A 14,046-nucleotide genomic window follows, 5' to 3' on the forward strand; every position below is an offset into this window, starting at 1 on the left:
CGAGGAAGGCATAGCATGTATACAGCATCCCAGGATAACTGGATGTGGCTGCTCAGTCTAGTCTCTGCCCTAGGTCCAGACTGGCTGTCCCCGTGGCTGAAGGGATCAACAAATGAGCATATCTGAAAAGAACTTGTTTCTGGAGCATCAGGGGTATGCTTTGGTGGAAATCGGGCGTCCTCCACCATCTGTTTTTGTAAACAAAATTTTAGGGAACTCAGTCACACCCATTTATTCATGGAGTGTTTCTCCTGCTACCAACGCAGAACTGAAGAGTTGCAACAGAGACCACATAGCTCCAAAAGCTGAAAACAGTCCCTGGCCCACTCTTCAAAGAGACGTTTCTCGGCCTCTGGCTTAGAATGACCAACCAGAACGAAACAATATTAGCAAGGCAGCCACACTGTCCGTTGCAATGCCTGACATTCTTCAGTTCTAACACCCAACCTGTGGATGTTGCTTCTTGCACATCTGTCTGCCTTGCTGGTTCTTTAGTTCCCTGAGGACAGTGGCCTTGCTGATGCCATCCCCCCAGCAACAGCACAGGGCCCGGCAGCCTGTGAGTGCCCTGTGAATACCTGCTGGCTGGGTAATTGAATGAACGCACTCCTTAAAATAACCTTCCATGCAAAAAAGAAAAGCGATGTTTTCTTTCAGGGTGTGTTTTAGAGAAAGTAACATTTCAGTAACGGGACGCCAAGAAAGTGACTCACGACCCACAATAAGGAGAGCGTGAATTTTAACGTTAACATTTCCCAACCTTCGAGAGGAAAATGTGCTGCCCACACTGTCTCCTTTGAGAGGTGGCAGCAATGAGCTCCTGTTCTCAGAAGCGGTGCAGGCAGAGTGTGTGTGGTAACCAGCACGCATGCCATGAAAGCTGGGGCCCAGAGCATCCTTACTGAGAGCGCTCCCCCTAAAGAGCCTGCTGGGGCTCCCAGCTCCAGTCCTAGGCTCAACCAGGTTAGCCCTGTTTTCTGTGACTTTATTCATTCACTGAAGTTCAGCCTTCATCAGTGTAGAGGAATGGTAACAATTTTTTAGAGAGAAAACAAGCAGTTATGTAGGATGGTTTTATAGGACCTAGAACTCATCTTATCTGTAGACGATGTCAGTTTTGTTTTTTTTTCCCCTCATCACCCAACTAAAAGAAACTTAAAAATAAACAGGAAAAATGAAAACACCATAATCTTTAAATTGTTAAAATGGTTTAGTGAGTTCAATAACATAAGAAATTATTACTACCAGTGGAGAGGCAAGCTCTTTTTTTTTTAAGCTTGAATTTCAAATTTTTAATCCACAATGCAATAAATGATTGGGATGCCATAATGAAAATTGTGAAAACAGGATACAGGTTTCATTATAACCTTCTAATTAATATAGCAACACACAATAGTAAGAGATCATCAAGAACAGTATCGTAGTGAAGTTGAGGCATGTGTGAAACAGCCAAGTATGTCCCAAACACCAGAGAAAGAAAGATGCCAAACACCGTGTTAAAATATTTCCCCTGGGCACAGTTTGCTTTCCAAAAACAAGCAAAACAAAAAACAGAAAAACAAACAAACAAGCAAACAAACAAAAACCAAGCTGACACTCAGTTTTGTGCCAGCATTTTCCCCTTCTCTGCATTTACGGCAATCATACACTACACAGAGAACTAACGGGAAAGCCTTAGCCTCAGCAAGGAGGGCAGAAGGGCAGTCAGACATCTCTTGTCTTCTTCAAATCAATGCACATCAGCGGTATTAAATGTACTGACTTCTCCACCCAAAGAACCAGTATTATTTTCGGGGAAGCAGGGTGTTTGTCATCCAGAGTCAAACAAAAATTGCTTTGTTTTCAAATTCACAGAACTTTGATACAGCACCACATCTGTCCATGTTTCTCAGTGTCTGACAGAAGTTTTTTTCACAGAAGTTCTGACACCAAACTTGGAAATGATTTGGGATATAATACTGACATTAGACCAACTCCCTCAAACATTTCTTCTTAGAATGAAGTATTCAATGGAAAACATGAATCTTTAAGTTAATAACCCACTATACACTTCAGGTCAAAAACTTAATCTGTCTGTCCTTATATGAGGGGAAAGTGTGTTTGCTATCACTTGGCAGTAGTCTTCGATGTAGTAACACCAATTCCAGGGAAAAAAAATCCTCATGAGATAATTCAATAAAGAAAAGTCTTACTTTCATTAAATTTCTCATTATAATGTGCCTTAAAATAACAGAAACTGGAATAGATGAATTACCCAACAAGAAAGAAATAAGGAAGTGTTTAAATAAATGTAGGTTTATCAATCAAGCGAAAAATAAATCAATTAGCATGAGTTATGCAAACCATGTAGTACCATGCAACCTTTTTTTTTTTAGATTGCTGAGTAGAACACACTATAGCTACAAGTGAAAATATTCGAAATTTCCTGATTAGTACACAGAAAACTGAAGTCCGTGAGGTTCCCTTCATCAGTGTGTGAGCTTCTGACTACTCGATAACATCTCTCCCTGCTTCCCGCATCACCAAGGTCTCCCAGAGGGACTTTTCAGATTGCTCCCTGGTGCTTTTGCTGTTTGGTACTCTCACTTGCCAGGTGCTTCTGTGTACTGCCCGACAACCCACGTGTATCACTGTGTTCAAGACCCAGCCCCTCCACAAAGTTGTCTATTATTACTCTGGAGTGAGATCGCTTTGGATTTCTCAGCTCTTGGTGAGTTTGTTTGCTTTATCTCCTCATGCAGCCTGTAAATTCCACAGAATTATTTTTAGCACGTGCAATAAGTAATAAACACATGATTTGGGACGAAGTGATCAATGAATATAAACTGTTCAGAGCAGGGTCGATTTCTTATCTGTGTGTCTACAATTACTCCTCTCAGCCCAGGCAAACAATAGGTTGCTAATAACTTCACGAAACAAACAGGTAAACGAAGGTATGCGTGTGGTGACGCATGACCACTGGCTGCAATACACCGTATGGTTCTCTTCCTTATGTCTCTTCCACATTCCACTTCTATGAAAGGTCAGGTAAGGTTCTTCTCTAAAAGAAGTACCATCAATGAAAAAAACTTACCCAGGTCAAACTGGCCAGAGACGTAGCCACAAGTCTGCCGGACTTCCTCACTGTCCCAGCCCAAGGGGTAGAGGGCACAGCCAGCGCCGATCAGCAGGCCTGCGAAGAGATAAGCCAAGAGGGCTTTAGGGCTTTAGCAGTATTCTTCTGCATCTCTAGAGAAAGCAAGCAAAAGAGCATGGTGCTTGTTTTTTAGAAGGCACCGGCCAGGGCTCATGTGAGCAATCCAAGGTCAGTCTGATTCCATGAACAATTTCAAGTCTGCCTGAAAGAAAAGAAAAAACAAAAAACTGACAGCTCAGTTTGGTTCCAACTTTGCCTTTTAAAGTACTAAAAGCCTTGCAAATCCTGTTTAGGAAATATGATTCCGAAGCTTTTTAAATCACTTTTGTAAATATCCAACCAATTCCACCATCAATTCGTATTAACAAGTAAATCAAGAGCAAGCAAAAGTGCCTAATGGGTTATGCTTCATCATGCATTAGATTTTTTTTTCCAATTTAAGAATCAAAATAGAATGTTTCAGTATCATTCCATTTTACCAGGGGCAGAGAAAACATAAAGATTTTCATGGACCACTTTGGCTATTAGATCTATTAACTGTACCACCTGCTATTATACTCTGTTGAAAAGAGAGGGTTCATCATCTCAGGAATACTCTAGAAGACAGATACTTATATAACTGAAGTCCTCCTTGCAGCTCAGACCAAAAGTTTTGATGATTGAAATGAAGAAAGTGGCGGTGTTACTTTAATATAAATGAAGTTATCGGGCAGCCTGGTGGCTCGGCAGTTTAGCGCCGCCTTTGGCCCAGGGCCTGATCCTGGAGACCCAGGATCGAGTCCCACGTCGGGCTCCCTGCATGGAGCCTGCTTCTCCCTCTGCCTGTGTCTCTGCCTCTCTCTCTCTCCCTCTCTCTCTGTGTGTGTGTGTGTGTGTGTGTCTCATGAATAAATAAATAAAATCTTAAAAAAATAAATGAAGTTATCAAGGCAGCACACTGTGGACTGACAGCTTTTGATTAGCCCATCTTCAGTTTCATATCAAAGCCTAATACCGGTTGATAAGAAGCTGGATGAGGCTTAAGCACTCAACACCAGAATCTAAGGGCTAATCAGAAAGTAACATCTTGTCATATCAGTGAGCCTACTGTCATCATCTGTAAGTCCCACAAGTGTGGGGAGTCAGCAGGACCACTGCACACATATCTGATAAGAACACCAGCCCTGTCTGATAGGATGTGCATTGTATGGTGCTGGATGATGAGAGAGCCCCTGAAATGAAAAAAATCCACTAACGTGGTAACAGAGAGGAAGAATGATAGGGGGCCAAGTGCCTCTAGAAGACATTTCCAATATTTCTGTATTAAGTTCCTGTCCATTCCCTTTTGCTTCTGCCCCTTCCCCTGGCAGATGACTCAAGCACATAGCCCATACATAGAAGTAGTCTGTTTCTTTTCTTTAAAAAAAAAAAAGGGGGGGGGGCAGCCTGGGTGGCTCATCGGTTTAGCACTACCTTCAACCCAGGGCGTGATCCTGGAGACTCGGGATCGAGTCCCACATCGGGCTCCCTGCATGGAGCCTGCTTTTCCCTCTGCCTCTGTGTGTGTGTGTGTGGGGGGGGGTCTCTCATGAATAAATAAATAAAACCTTTTAAAAATTATTTATTTATTTATTTATTTATTTATTTATTTATTTATTTATTTATTTATTTATTTATAAATTTATGTGAGCCTGATGTGGGATCACAACCTGAGCCAAAGACAGATCTCAACCACTGAGCCACCCAGGTGCCCCAGTAGTTGTTTCTTTACAGGCACCTAAGGAGGAACTGCTTTCCAAACCATCTCCAATGTCTATGGTGTGGAGAAAAATCCCCTGTGAACTGACACAAATGTCCCACCTTCCAGTCTGTCCCTTGGTCAATGGTAAAACCACCATTTAATGCAGAGGAGCTGTGATCTGAGAGAGTACCTACAAAGAATCACTGAAAGTGCAAATTATGAATTCCAGGAAGCCTCCTATGCAATTGCATAAATATGAATTGTGTCAAGGCTGAAGAATAACCCAGAAAGCAACAATATAAGGTTTTGCTGACTAAACAAATGTCCCCCAGTGACTGGTTTCCTTAAGTTCTTCCCCTTAGGACAAAACTTGCAGCACTCTGAAGACAACTTTAACAATGCCAGTGTTATCCACCATCATGTAAAAAGATGATGAGGAGCCAAAGTTTATGTAAACTGAATTCCATGAAGGTTTAATAAATAATGTGGTCTCATTTTCATAATACTCAGCTCTTAAATTAATAAATAACACCACTTTTTGAGAACTTGTGAGCAGTTTTTTAATGACAAACGCAGAAAGATAGAAAAAAATTCAAATGTAAGAAAAAATGAAAAATAGTAACATGTAAACCATCAGTTTTCTTGGGGGGCCTGGGTGGCTTGGTTGGTGAAGCATCCAACTTTTGGTTTTGGCTAAGACCGTGATCTCAGGATGGTGCCATCAAGCCCCACATCAGGCTCTGCACTCTGTCTCTCCCTCTCCCTTTACTCCTCCCCACACTTATGCATGTAGTCTCTCCCTCTCTCATGTAAATAAATAAAATCTTTAGAAAAAACAGACCATCAGTTTTCTCTTTTTCTGACAAGCAACCAAAAATAAATAGTCTTAGGATCCCTGGGTGGCGCAGCGGTTTAGTGCCTGCCTTTCACCCAGGGCGCGATCCCGGAGACCCGGGATCGAATCCCACGTCGGGCTCCCGGTGCATGGAGCCTGCTTCTCCCTCTGCCTGTGTCTCTGCCTCTCTCTCTCTCTGTGACTATCATAAATAAAAAAAAATAAAAATAAATAAATAGTCTTGTTCGCTAATATCCTTTTCAGATGGCAGAAAAATGTGTCACATATTCACGAAAGTGGCTGTTTGGTCCCGTATGATGCCAGGCACTTTGGGAAACTAAACAGAAAGGAGCAAGTTGATCTGTGGTTCTTTCTTCCTTTTTTTTTTTTTTTTTTAAGATTTTATTTATTTATTCATGAGAGACACAAAGAGAGGCAGAGACAGAAGCAGAGAGAGAAGCAGGCTCCCTGCAGGGAGCCTGATGTGAGACTCGATCCCAGGACCACAGGATCATGCCCTGAGCCAAAGGCAGATGCTCAACCACTGAGCCACCCAGGTGCCCAATCTGTGGTTTTCTAAGCTGTAGAATGCTTGGCAGTCAGGATTCTTTTGTAGAATGTTGGGCTTTTTGGTGACACAATGAAATGTAGATTCAAGCATAGAAATTAAGAACGATTTTATACATAAGAAATTTTGTTAAGTGTATGATTATTATTATTATTTTTTAATTTATGATAGTCACACAGAGAGAGAGAGAGAGGCAGAGACACAGGCAGAGGGAGAAGCAGGCTCCATGCACCAGGAGCCCGACGTGGGACTCAATCCCGAGTCTCCAGGATCGCGCCCTGGGCCAAAGGCAGGCGCTAAACCGCTGCGCCACCCAGGGATCCCGTGTATGATTATTTTTAAAAAGTACCATAGACATAGCTCACATTAAAAAAAAAAAAAGTGTTAGGGGAGGGCAACTAGCTTATCTGGATTTTTGTATTAACATTTTTACAGCCTTTGTTTTGTCCTCTGCTAATGTTTGCTAGAGTACTGCAGATTATAAAGGTCTGAGAAACATTTCCGGGAGAAGAATATATGTTGCAAACTGATCAGTCTAATTGGCTGTTGCAATTTTAGGTTCCACAGGTAAATACCGGTGGCCTCTCACTACCTTTCTGCTGTTGTACTCTTTGGAGAAAGTAAGTCTTAGACTAAATTCAGGGAAATATACAGCGATGTTTATTAGTCAGCTGGCCAAAAAGCAGTCAGATGATCAATTCTGTAAACTCAGTAAAAACCCTCCTCCCCAAATCCATCACACAGTCATTTTAACAAGCGCATTCAACATACCATAAATACAACAAATATTCAACTGGCAAGTTCAGGACACTTCGGGGCAGATCAGGCAGTGTCTTCCATTTAAAGGAATGGGAGAGGAGGCACAGGACCAAAGAGAGTTTAGATCTGCACTGCCCAAAGCAGGAGCCATGGGCTCCCTGCAGCAAACTTAAGTTTACTAAAATTAGGCTAAAGATTCATTTCTTCAATTGCTCGGGCCACATTTCAAGTGCCTGACAGCCACAGGGTGCTTTGGGTTACCATACCGGACCTGGCAAAGAGACCGTTTTCACCGTTGCAGACAGTGCCATTGGAGAAGGTTATTGTAGACCATCAAGAGGGTGCTGGGCTGGACAGATTCTTACACCCTCAGCCGGATACTGCTCGGTAATCAAAATAATCACTACTTTTAGATACTGTCTAGGTGGGGCTAGAGATCAGGAAACTACATTTCAAATCTCTTCTGCTGGCAGGAATTCTGGTTCATATCCTGTCAAGGAGAAGTTTTCGTGTGGAATTTAGAAGGTAAAAGAGAGAAATAAACCAATTCCCTGTTGGCAGCTGCCACCGGGGCATGCCTTTTCACAGACAGTAGACATAAGATTTGGGGAGTAACTTCCAGGCAGCCTCCTCACCCACTAGGGGCAAATCATCAGCTGTAGCTTCTTCCTGCCCCTGCATTTCCTGATTTCCCAAATTCTTCATTCTTTTACATGTAGCTGTTCAGTTTCCCCAGCACCATTTATTAAATAAAGAGACTGTCTTTTCCCTATTGTATATTTTTGCCACCTTTGTCATAGATCAATTGACCATTTACGCATGGACTTATTTCTGGTCTCTGTACTCTATTGATCTATGTGTCTATTTTCATGCCAGTACTATACTCTTTTGATTGCTATAGTTTTGTAGTATAGTTTGAAATCAGCAAGTGTGATACCTCCAGCTTTGTTCTTCCTTCTCAAGATTGCCTTGGCTATTTGGGGTCTTTTGTGATTCCATAAATATTTTAGGATTCTTTGTTCTAGTTCTGTGAAAAATGCCACTGGTATTCTGATGGGAATTACAATGAACTAGTAGATTGCTTTGTGTAGTATGGATATTTAGCAATATTAATTCTTCCAATCCATAGGCACAGTATATCTTTCCACTTGTGCCATCTTCAATTTCTTTCATCAGTGTCATAGTTTTCAGAGTATCGGTCTTTCACCTCCTTGACTAAATTAATCCTAGATATTTTATTATTTTTGGTGCAGTTGTAAATGGGATTGTTTTCTTAATTTCTCCTTCTGACAGACTGCTACTAGTATATAGAAATACAACATATTTCTGTTTGTTAGCATCCTGAAACTTTACTTAATTCATTTGTTAGTTTTAATAGTCTTTTGGTGGAGTGTTTATGGTATTCTGTATACAGTATCATGTCATCTGAAAGTAGAGACAGGCTTACTTCTTCCTTTCCAATTTCAATCACTTTTATTTCCGTTTCTTGCCTGGTTACTGTGTCTAGGACTTCCAATACTATGTTGAATGAAAGTGGGGAGAGTGGGCATCCTTGTCTTATTGCTGATCTTAAAGGAAAATCAGCCTTTTGCCATTGAGTACGATGTTAGTTGTGGTTTTATCATATATGCCATTTACCATGTTGAGGTATGTTCCTTCTATACTCATTTTGTTGAGAATTTTTACCAAAAAATGAATGTTGAATTTCGTCAAATGCTTTTTCTGCATCTATGGAAATGATCATATGATTTTTATCCTTGGTTTTATTAATGTGATATATCACATTCATATGGGGTACCACACGGATTGATTTGCAGATGCAAATCCACTGTGCATCCCTAGAATAAATCTCACTTGATTGTGGTATATAATCCTTTCAATGTATCTTTGAAGGCAGTTTCCTAATAATTTGTTTTTCCATCTATGTTCATCAGTAAAACTAGCCTACAGTTTTCTCTTTTTTTGTGGCATTTCTGTTTGGTTTTAGCATCAGGGTAATCCTGGTCTCATAAAATGAATTTGGAAGCATTCCTTCCTGTTAATTTTTTTTTGGAATAATAGAGAAAGATAGTACTAACTCTACTTTAAATGTTTGGTGGATTCACCTGAAAGATATCTGGTCCTGTGATATTGTACTTTTAGGGATTTTTAAATTATTAATTCAATTTTAGTACATATAATAGATCTATTCAGACTTTCTATTTTCTTCATACTTTTGTGTGAAACTTGTGTGTTTCTAGGAATTTATCCGTGACTGGTTTATTGGTGATGAACTTCGTTAGCGTTTGCTTATCTAGGAAACTCTTTACCTTTCCTTCAATTCTGAACACTTTTATGTGGATCTCTCTGGATTCATCTTGTTTTGGACTCTTTTTGTCTCCTGGACCTAGATGTCTGTTTCCTTCCCCAAGTTAGGGAAATTCTTAGCCATTATTTCTTCAAATATATTCTTTGATCTGTTCTCTTTCTTGTCCTGGGATCCCAATGGTGCAAATGTTAGTATACTTGATATTGCCTTAAGGGAGTCTCTTAAACATTTCTCATTTTTTTAAAACTCGTTTTTTTTTTTCTGTTCTGGTTGAGTGATTTCCACTCATTTGTCTTGACCCGTTTTTCTGCATCATCTAATCTACTATTGATTCCCTCTAGTGTATTTTTCATTTAGTTATTATATTCTTTAGCTCTGACTGGTTCTTTCTTACATTTCTCAACTTTTTGCTGAAGCCCTCATTGAGTTCCTCCAGTCTTTTCCCTAGTAATAACTGTCTTTATGATCATGACTTTGAACTCTTTATCAGATAAATTATCTCCATTTCAAGAAGGTTGGATTCTGGGGTTTTATCTCGCTCTTTTGTTTGAAACATACTCCTTTATCTTATTTTGTTTGACTTTTTGTGTTTGTTTCTATGACAACGACTTAGGCAGAACAGTTACCTCTCCCAGTCTTAAAGAAGTGGCCTTGTGTAGGGACATCCCCTGTGTAGACTATATGTGCCTAGTGGCTTTGGCAAGCTGGCTGGAGATGGAACAGGCACAGGCAAGTGGGTGAAGGGTCCCAGAGTAAGAGGGCAGGGTTCCCTTGACAGGAAGTCTAGAGCTGGAGAGAGTAACAGGGCCACCTTGATAGGACGGCTGAAGCTGGGCTGGATATGGGAGTAGGGGCTTCTGGTGTGCCTCACCAGGGCCACTCCATAGAATGGCTGGAGGTAATGTGAGCCAGGGGCCCAGGGCCTAACGGACTAGCAGGTCAGCTAGAGTGTTGGACCCTGCCTCTGCCCATGTGATCAAGGTGAAGGAAGTGATGTGAAAAATGGTACTCACTGGTCTTCCAACTCTGGAGACAGTTCCAGCAGTTCCTCTCCTATTTGGCGGGTGCTGTAAGGTTAGTAAATGGATTCCCTTCACTTATAGTCTGGTTGCCCTTTTAAATCACTATTTTTTGCTGTGCCCTGACGTAGGAGTCTGCCCATAGGGCCCTTGGTGATACTCCTCAGGGACCCTGTGGGTCACTGAGTCAGAGGTGGGGTTTCTGTAATTGCAGTGTCTCTGTCTCTCCTACCCTTCTACATGTGGTCTTTCTATCATTTGTTGTGCAGAAGCTGTTCAATCAGCCTTCAGTTCTTCTTGAGGAGATGTATATGTCTGTGTAGATTTGGTGTACTGGTGGGAGGAAGTGAGTTCAGGGTCTTCCTATGCTGCCACCTTGGACCCGCCCCAAGAACATCTTTTTAAAGGAAGAAATCTGTTATTTTTCACTTTTAGCCCTGTTAAAACTTAAACCATGTTGTAGAAATTAACATTTCATGGAAGAACAGTCTGAAAATCCCTGAATTAGAAACATCCTAGTTGTTGCCTGCTGAAATGGGGCTCAGAGAATATTCTGGAACTTGAGGTGATTGCCCAAATGATATCTTCGTAACCTAATAGGTTTTAATAGCTCTAGTCCCCTAGTTTACTCCTGAGGAGCAAACAGCTCAGTGAGAATCTCTGGCTCACAAACTTTTATATCATCTACATGGATTTTCTTTATTAGATTTATAAATCTGATGGTTTATAAACTCCAAGAGCTTAATTATGTGGTATTTTCACCACATTCCTTTGTCACTACCATAAGAGATGTCACGAAAAAAATAGTCACATTATCACATTTTGGGAAAACCTGTACGTATAGGAGTGGAAGTGAGGAAAGACACTGTGAAGCAAAGCAACGCCCTGAGGAAGGTGGTAAATGAGGTGAGGGGAATAGTGGAGGAGGTCTGAGATCATTTGCAACTACAGCTCCTTTGTAATTAAGAAGTAATCTATTTTTGCAATCCTAAGGACTTTGTACTTTAAAGGAGTCATGAGTAAATCACAAATTGGTGTAAAGTACCTCAATCTTCAGTCTTCACCTGGCACCTAGTTGAAATCCGCTATCCGGGGCAACAGACCATGAAAAAGGTCACCGTGTAGGACGTCTTAGAAATTCAGAGAGATGTTGCTTCCCCCAAATAATGAAAAAAATAATCCAAGAAATGACTCAATAAATTCTGGTTTTTTTTTTTAAGGTTTTATTTATCTATTCATGAGAGACACACACAGAGAGAGGCAGAGACACAGGCAGAGGGAGAAGCAGGCTGCCAATGGGGTGTCTGATGTGGGACTGGATCCCAGGACCCCAGGATCATGACCTGAGCAGAAATGAAAAAAATTCCATTTCAAGAACTCATTGACCAAGATGCCATCCCAACCTGAATACCCTAGGGTTTGGTCTCACTCTGTTCAAGACAATTCCAGTAGTTAAAGAGCCAGGTTGGTGGAATGACGTCTAAGAAGAAGCCAGTGTTAATGGAGAACAGAGAGCACAGATAAATACAAAGATGCAAGCACTCGGGAGCTGTGCTGCGAGGCTGTATTATAAAAGACATCTACCAGAAAGGGAGACAGAACATGAAGACTCCTAACTCTGGGAAACGAACTAGGGGTGGTGGAAGGGGAGGAGGGCGGGGGGTGGGGGTGAATGGGTGATGGGCACTGAGGGGGGACACTTGACGGGATGAGCACTGGGTGTTATTCTGTATGTTGGTAAATTGAACACCAATAAAAAATTAATTTATGAAAAAAAATAAAAGACATCTACCTTTATCACCAAAGGGACTCCTGCACCAGGTGCCCCTGGACTACCTTTGGGAGAGTGCCTACCGGAAACTCCATTCCTTTTCACACAATGCTGGAAATATCTGCCATAATACTAATTATTTCTTAGAATTCAAGTGTGAAGTCTGAAGTTCGTAAAGAACTCAGTGGTCAAAGTAAGAACCAGATGCTGGCAATTTTCCCTTCTGCAAAACTCTTTTTATTCAAAGTCGGTGCTTAACACGTAGCCAGAGGAATATTAACATAACAATTCGGCTCCTGCCAAGAAGGCAAAACAAACCTCTAGTCAGCCAATGCCAATTACTCTCCACAGGTGGTAAGAACAGAGTCCTCCTGTGAGACTCATAAAGCCTTATTTTTTCCAGGCACTCTTGAAAGTTTTTATGTGATCTCACTTTTTTTTCCCCATGACTATTGCTCCATTCTTTTCCACAGTTTATTTTTTTTTTACACTGTGACTTCTTCCACTTATTGCCCCTTCTGTGGTCACACCAGCGTTTCCCATCATTTCATCTTTTGTGTTTTTTGGATACTTTTATCCATCCTACAGTTCCTTTATCTTCTTTTCTGTGGCAAGCACGAGGGAAATTGTTTTCTTTACTCTTCTCATGCACGCTGCTTACTCCTGTAGCCCGTTATCTGGATTTCTCTGGATGACATTGGCACATTTCCATCTCCAAGGCTCCATATACTAATTTATGTACACAAGTCTATTCTCACCCCCTTTTCCAAAATAAATTCACTGGTGGGGAGGAAATGAAAGCAAGGACCAGTATTACAACTCTTCAGACCTTGAAAGGGCCATCAGGAAGAAGCTACAATTGACCCTTGAACAGTACAGGGGTCAGGGGGCACTGACCCTGTGCAGCTGAAAATCTGTGTATAACTTTTGATTTCTCTCAAAACTTAACTTATTAATAGACTATTGGTGACCGGAAGTCTTACAGATAACACAATAGTCAATTAATACATACCTTGTATATGTATTATAGACTGTATTCTTATAAGTCTAAGCCAGAGAAAAAAATGCCATTAAGAAAATTATAAGGAATAAAAAATGCATGTACAGTACTATATTTATTGGAAAAAGTCCATGTATAAATGGAGCTATGCAGTTCAAACCTGTGTTGTTCAATGGTCAACAGCACTCAAGCATTTTATAAGAAGAAGGCTTATGCAAGCTCTTGTGAGGTACAGAGGATGAAAGAGGATTGTCTGAGGACACAGAACCCAGATCAATCCCACGGTTCCTGGGTTCCAGACCAGGGTTCTTTTCCACCTATCACAATCCCAGTGCTTGGACATTAGGCCATGTCAAGGTCGCACACTCGCCACCTGCTACTTGAACTTAGCCACAGCTAAGCTGTGTTGGATATCGTCAACATCATATTTTACTAAAGGGGACTTCTCACCAGCAAGTCCATTATCTCTTGTGTCTCAAATAATTGAAAGAGGTGTCAGCACTGAACTGGGCAACTGGCACAGAGCCAAGTCAAAGTGGCTCAGGTGCCCTGACCAGTCCCAAAGGCATTTCTGACTGGGGATATCAGTTCTTTGAATATGTCTTGAATTTTCTCATCTCTGGAAGTTGAATCCCTTCTCTTTGACTGAGATAGTCTCACTCCTTACCTTATGCTCAGACTCTGCCATGAAAATACCAGCTGTTAAGGTCCAGAAGCCTCAACAGGCAGCCTGCCCTGGCCACCTCAACAGCTGAGCTATAGGTTTTACCCCCTCTCATGGGCTCCCACTGTGATGCACTCTATAACATTTATTTGGGGCTTACTACCTTGCTGTAGTTATTCATAAGTATCTCCTGGAAAGCCAAAAACTCTACCAGATGTTTACTTGCAACTAACTCACTGGTTTGTGATATTTGTTAAATGTTAAAT

General features: G+C 41.2%; 1 protein-coding gene across 4 annotated transcripts in view; it reads right to left on the bottom strand.

Moving 5' to 3' along the window:
- Nucleotides 1-14,046, bottom strand: part of LHFPL6 (LHFPL tetraspan subfamily member 6) — a 238,208-nt gene that overhangs the window by 28,225 nt on the left and 195,937 nt on the right. For all 4 annotated transcript variants that reach the window (XM_055317476.1, XM_055317475.1, XM_055317474.1 and 1 more), the window contains one exon: nt 3,074-3,172. In XM_055317476.1, coding sequence (XP_055173451.1) covers nt 3,074-3,172 — 99 coding nt within the window. The remainder of the gene's footprint in view (nt 1-3,073; nt 3,173-14,046) is intronic.

Source organism: Nyctereutes procyonoides, unplaced genomic scaffold, assembly GCF_905146905.1.
Source record: "Nyctereutes procyonoides isolate TBG_1078 unplaced genomic scaffold, NYPRO_anot_genome, whole genome shotgun sequence".
Lineage (NCBI taxonomy): Eukaryota > Metazoa > Chordata > Mammalia > Carnivora > Canidae > Nyctereutes > Nyctereutes procyonoides.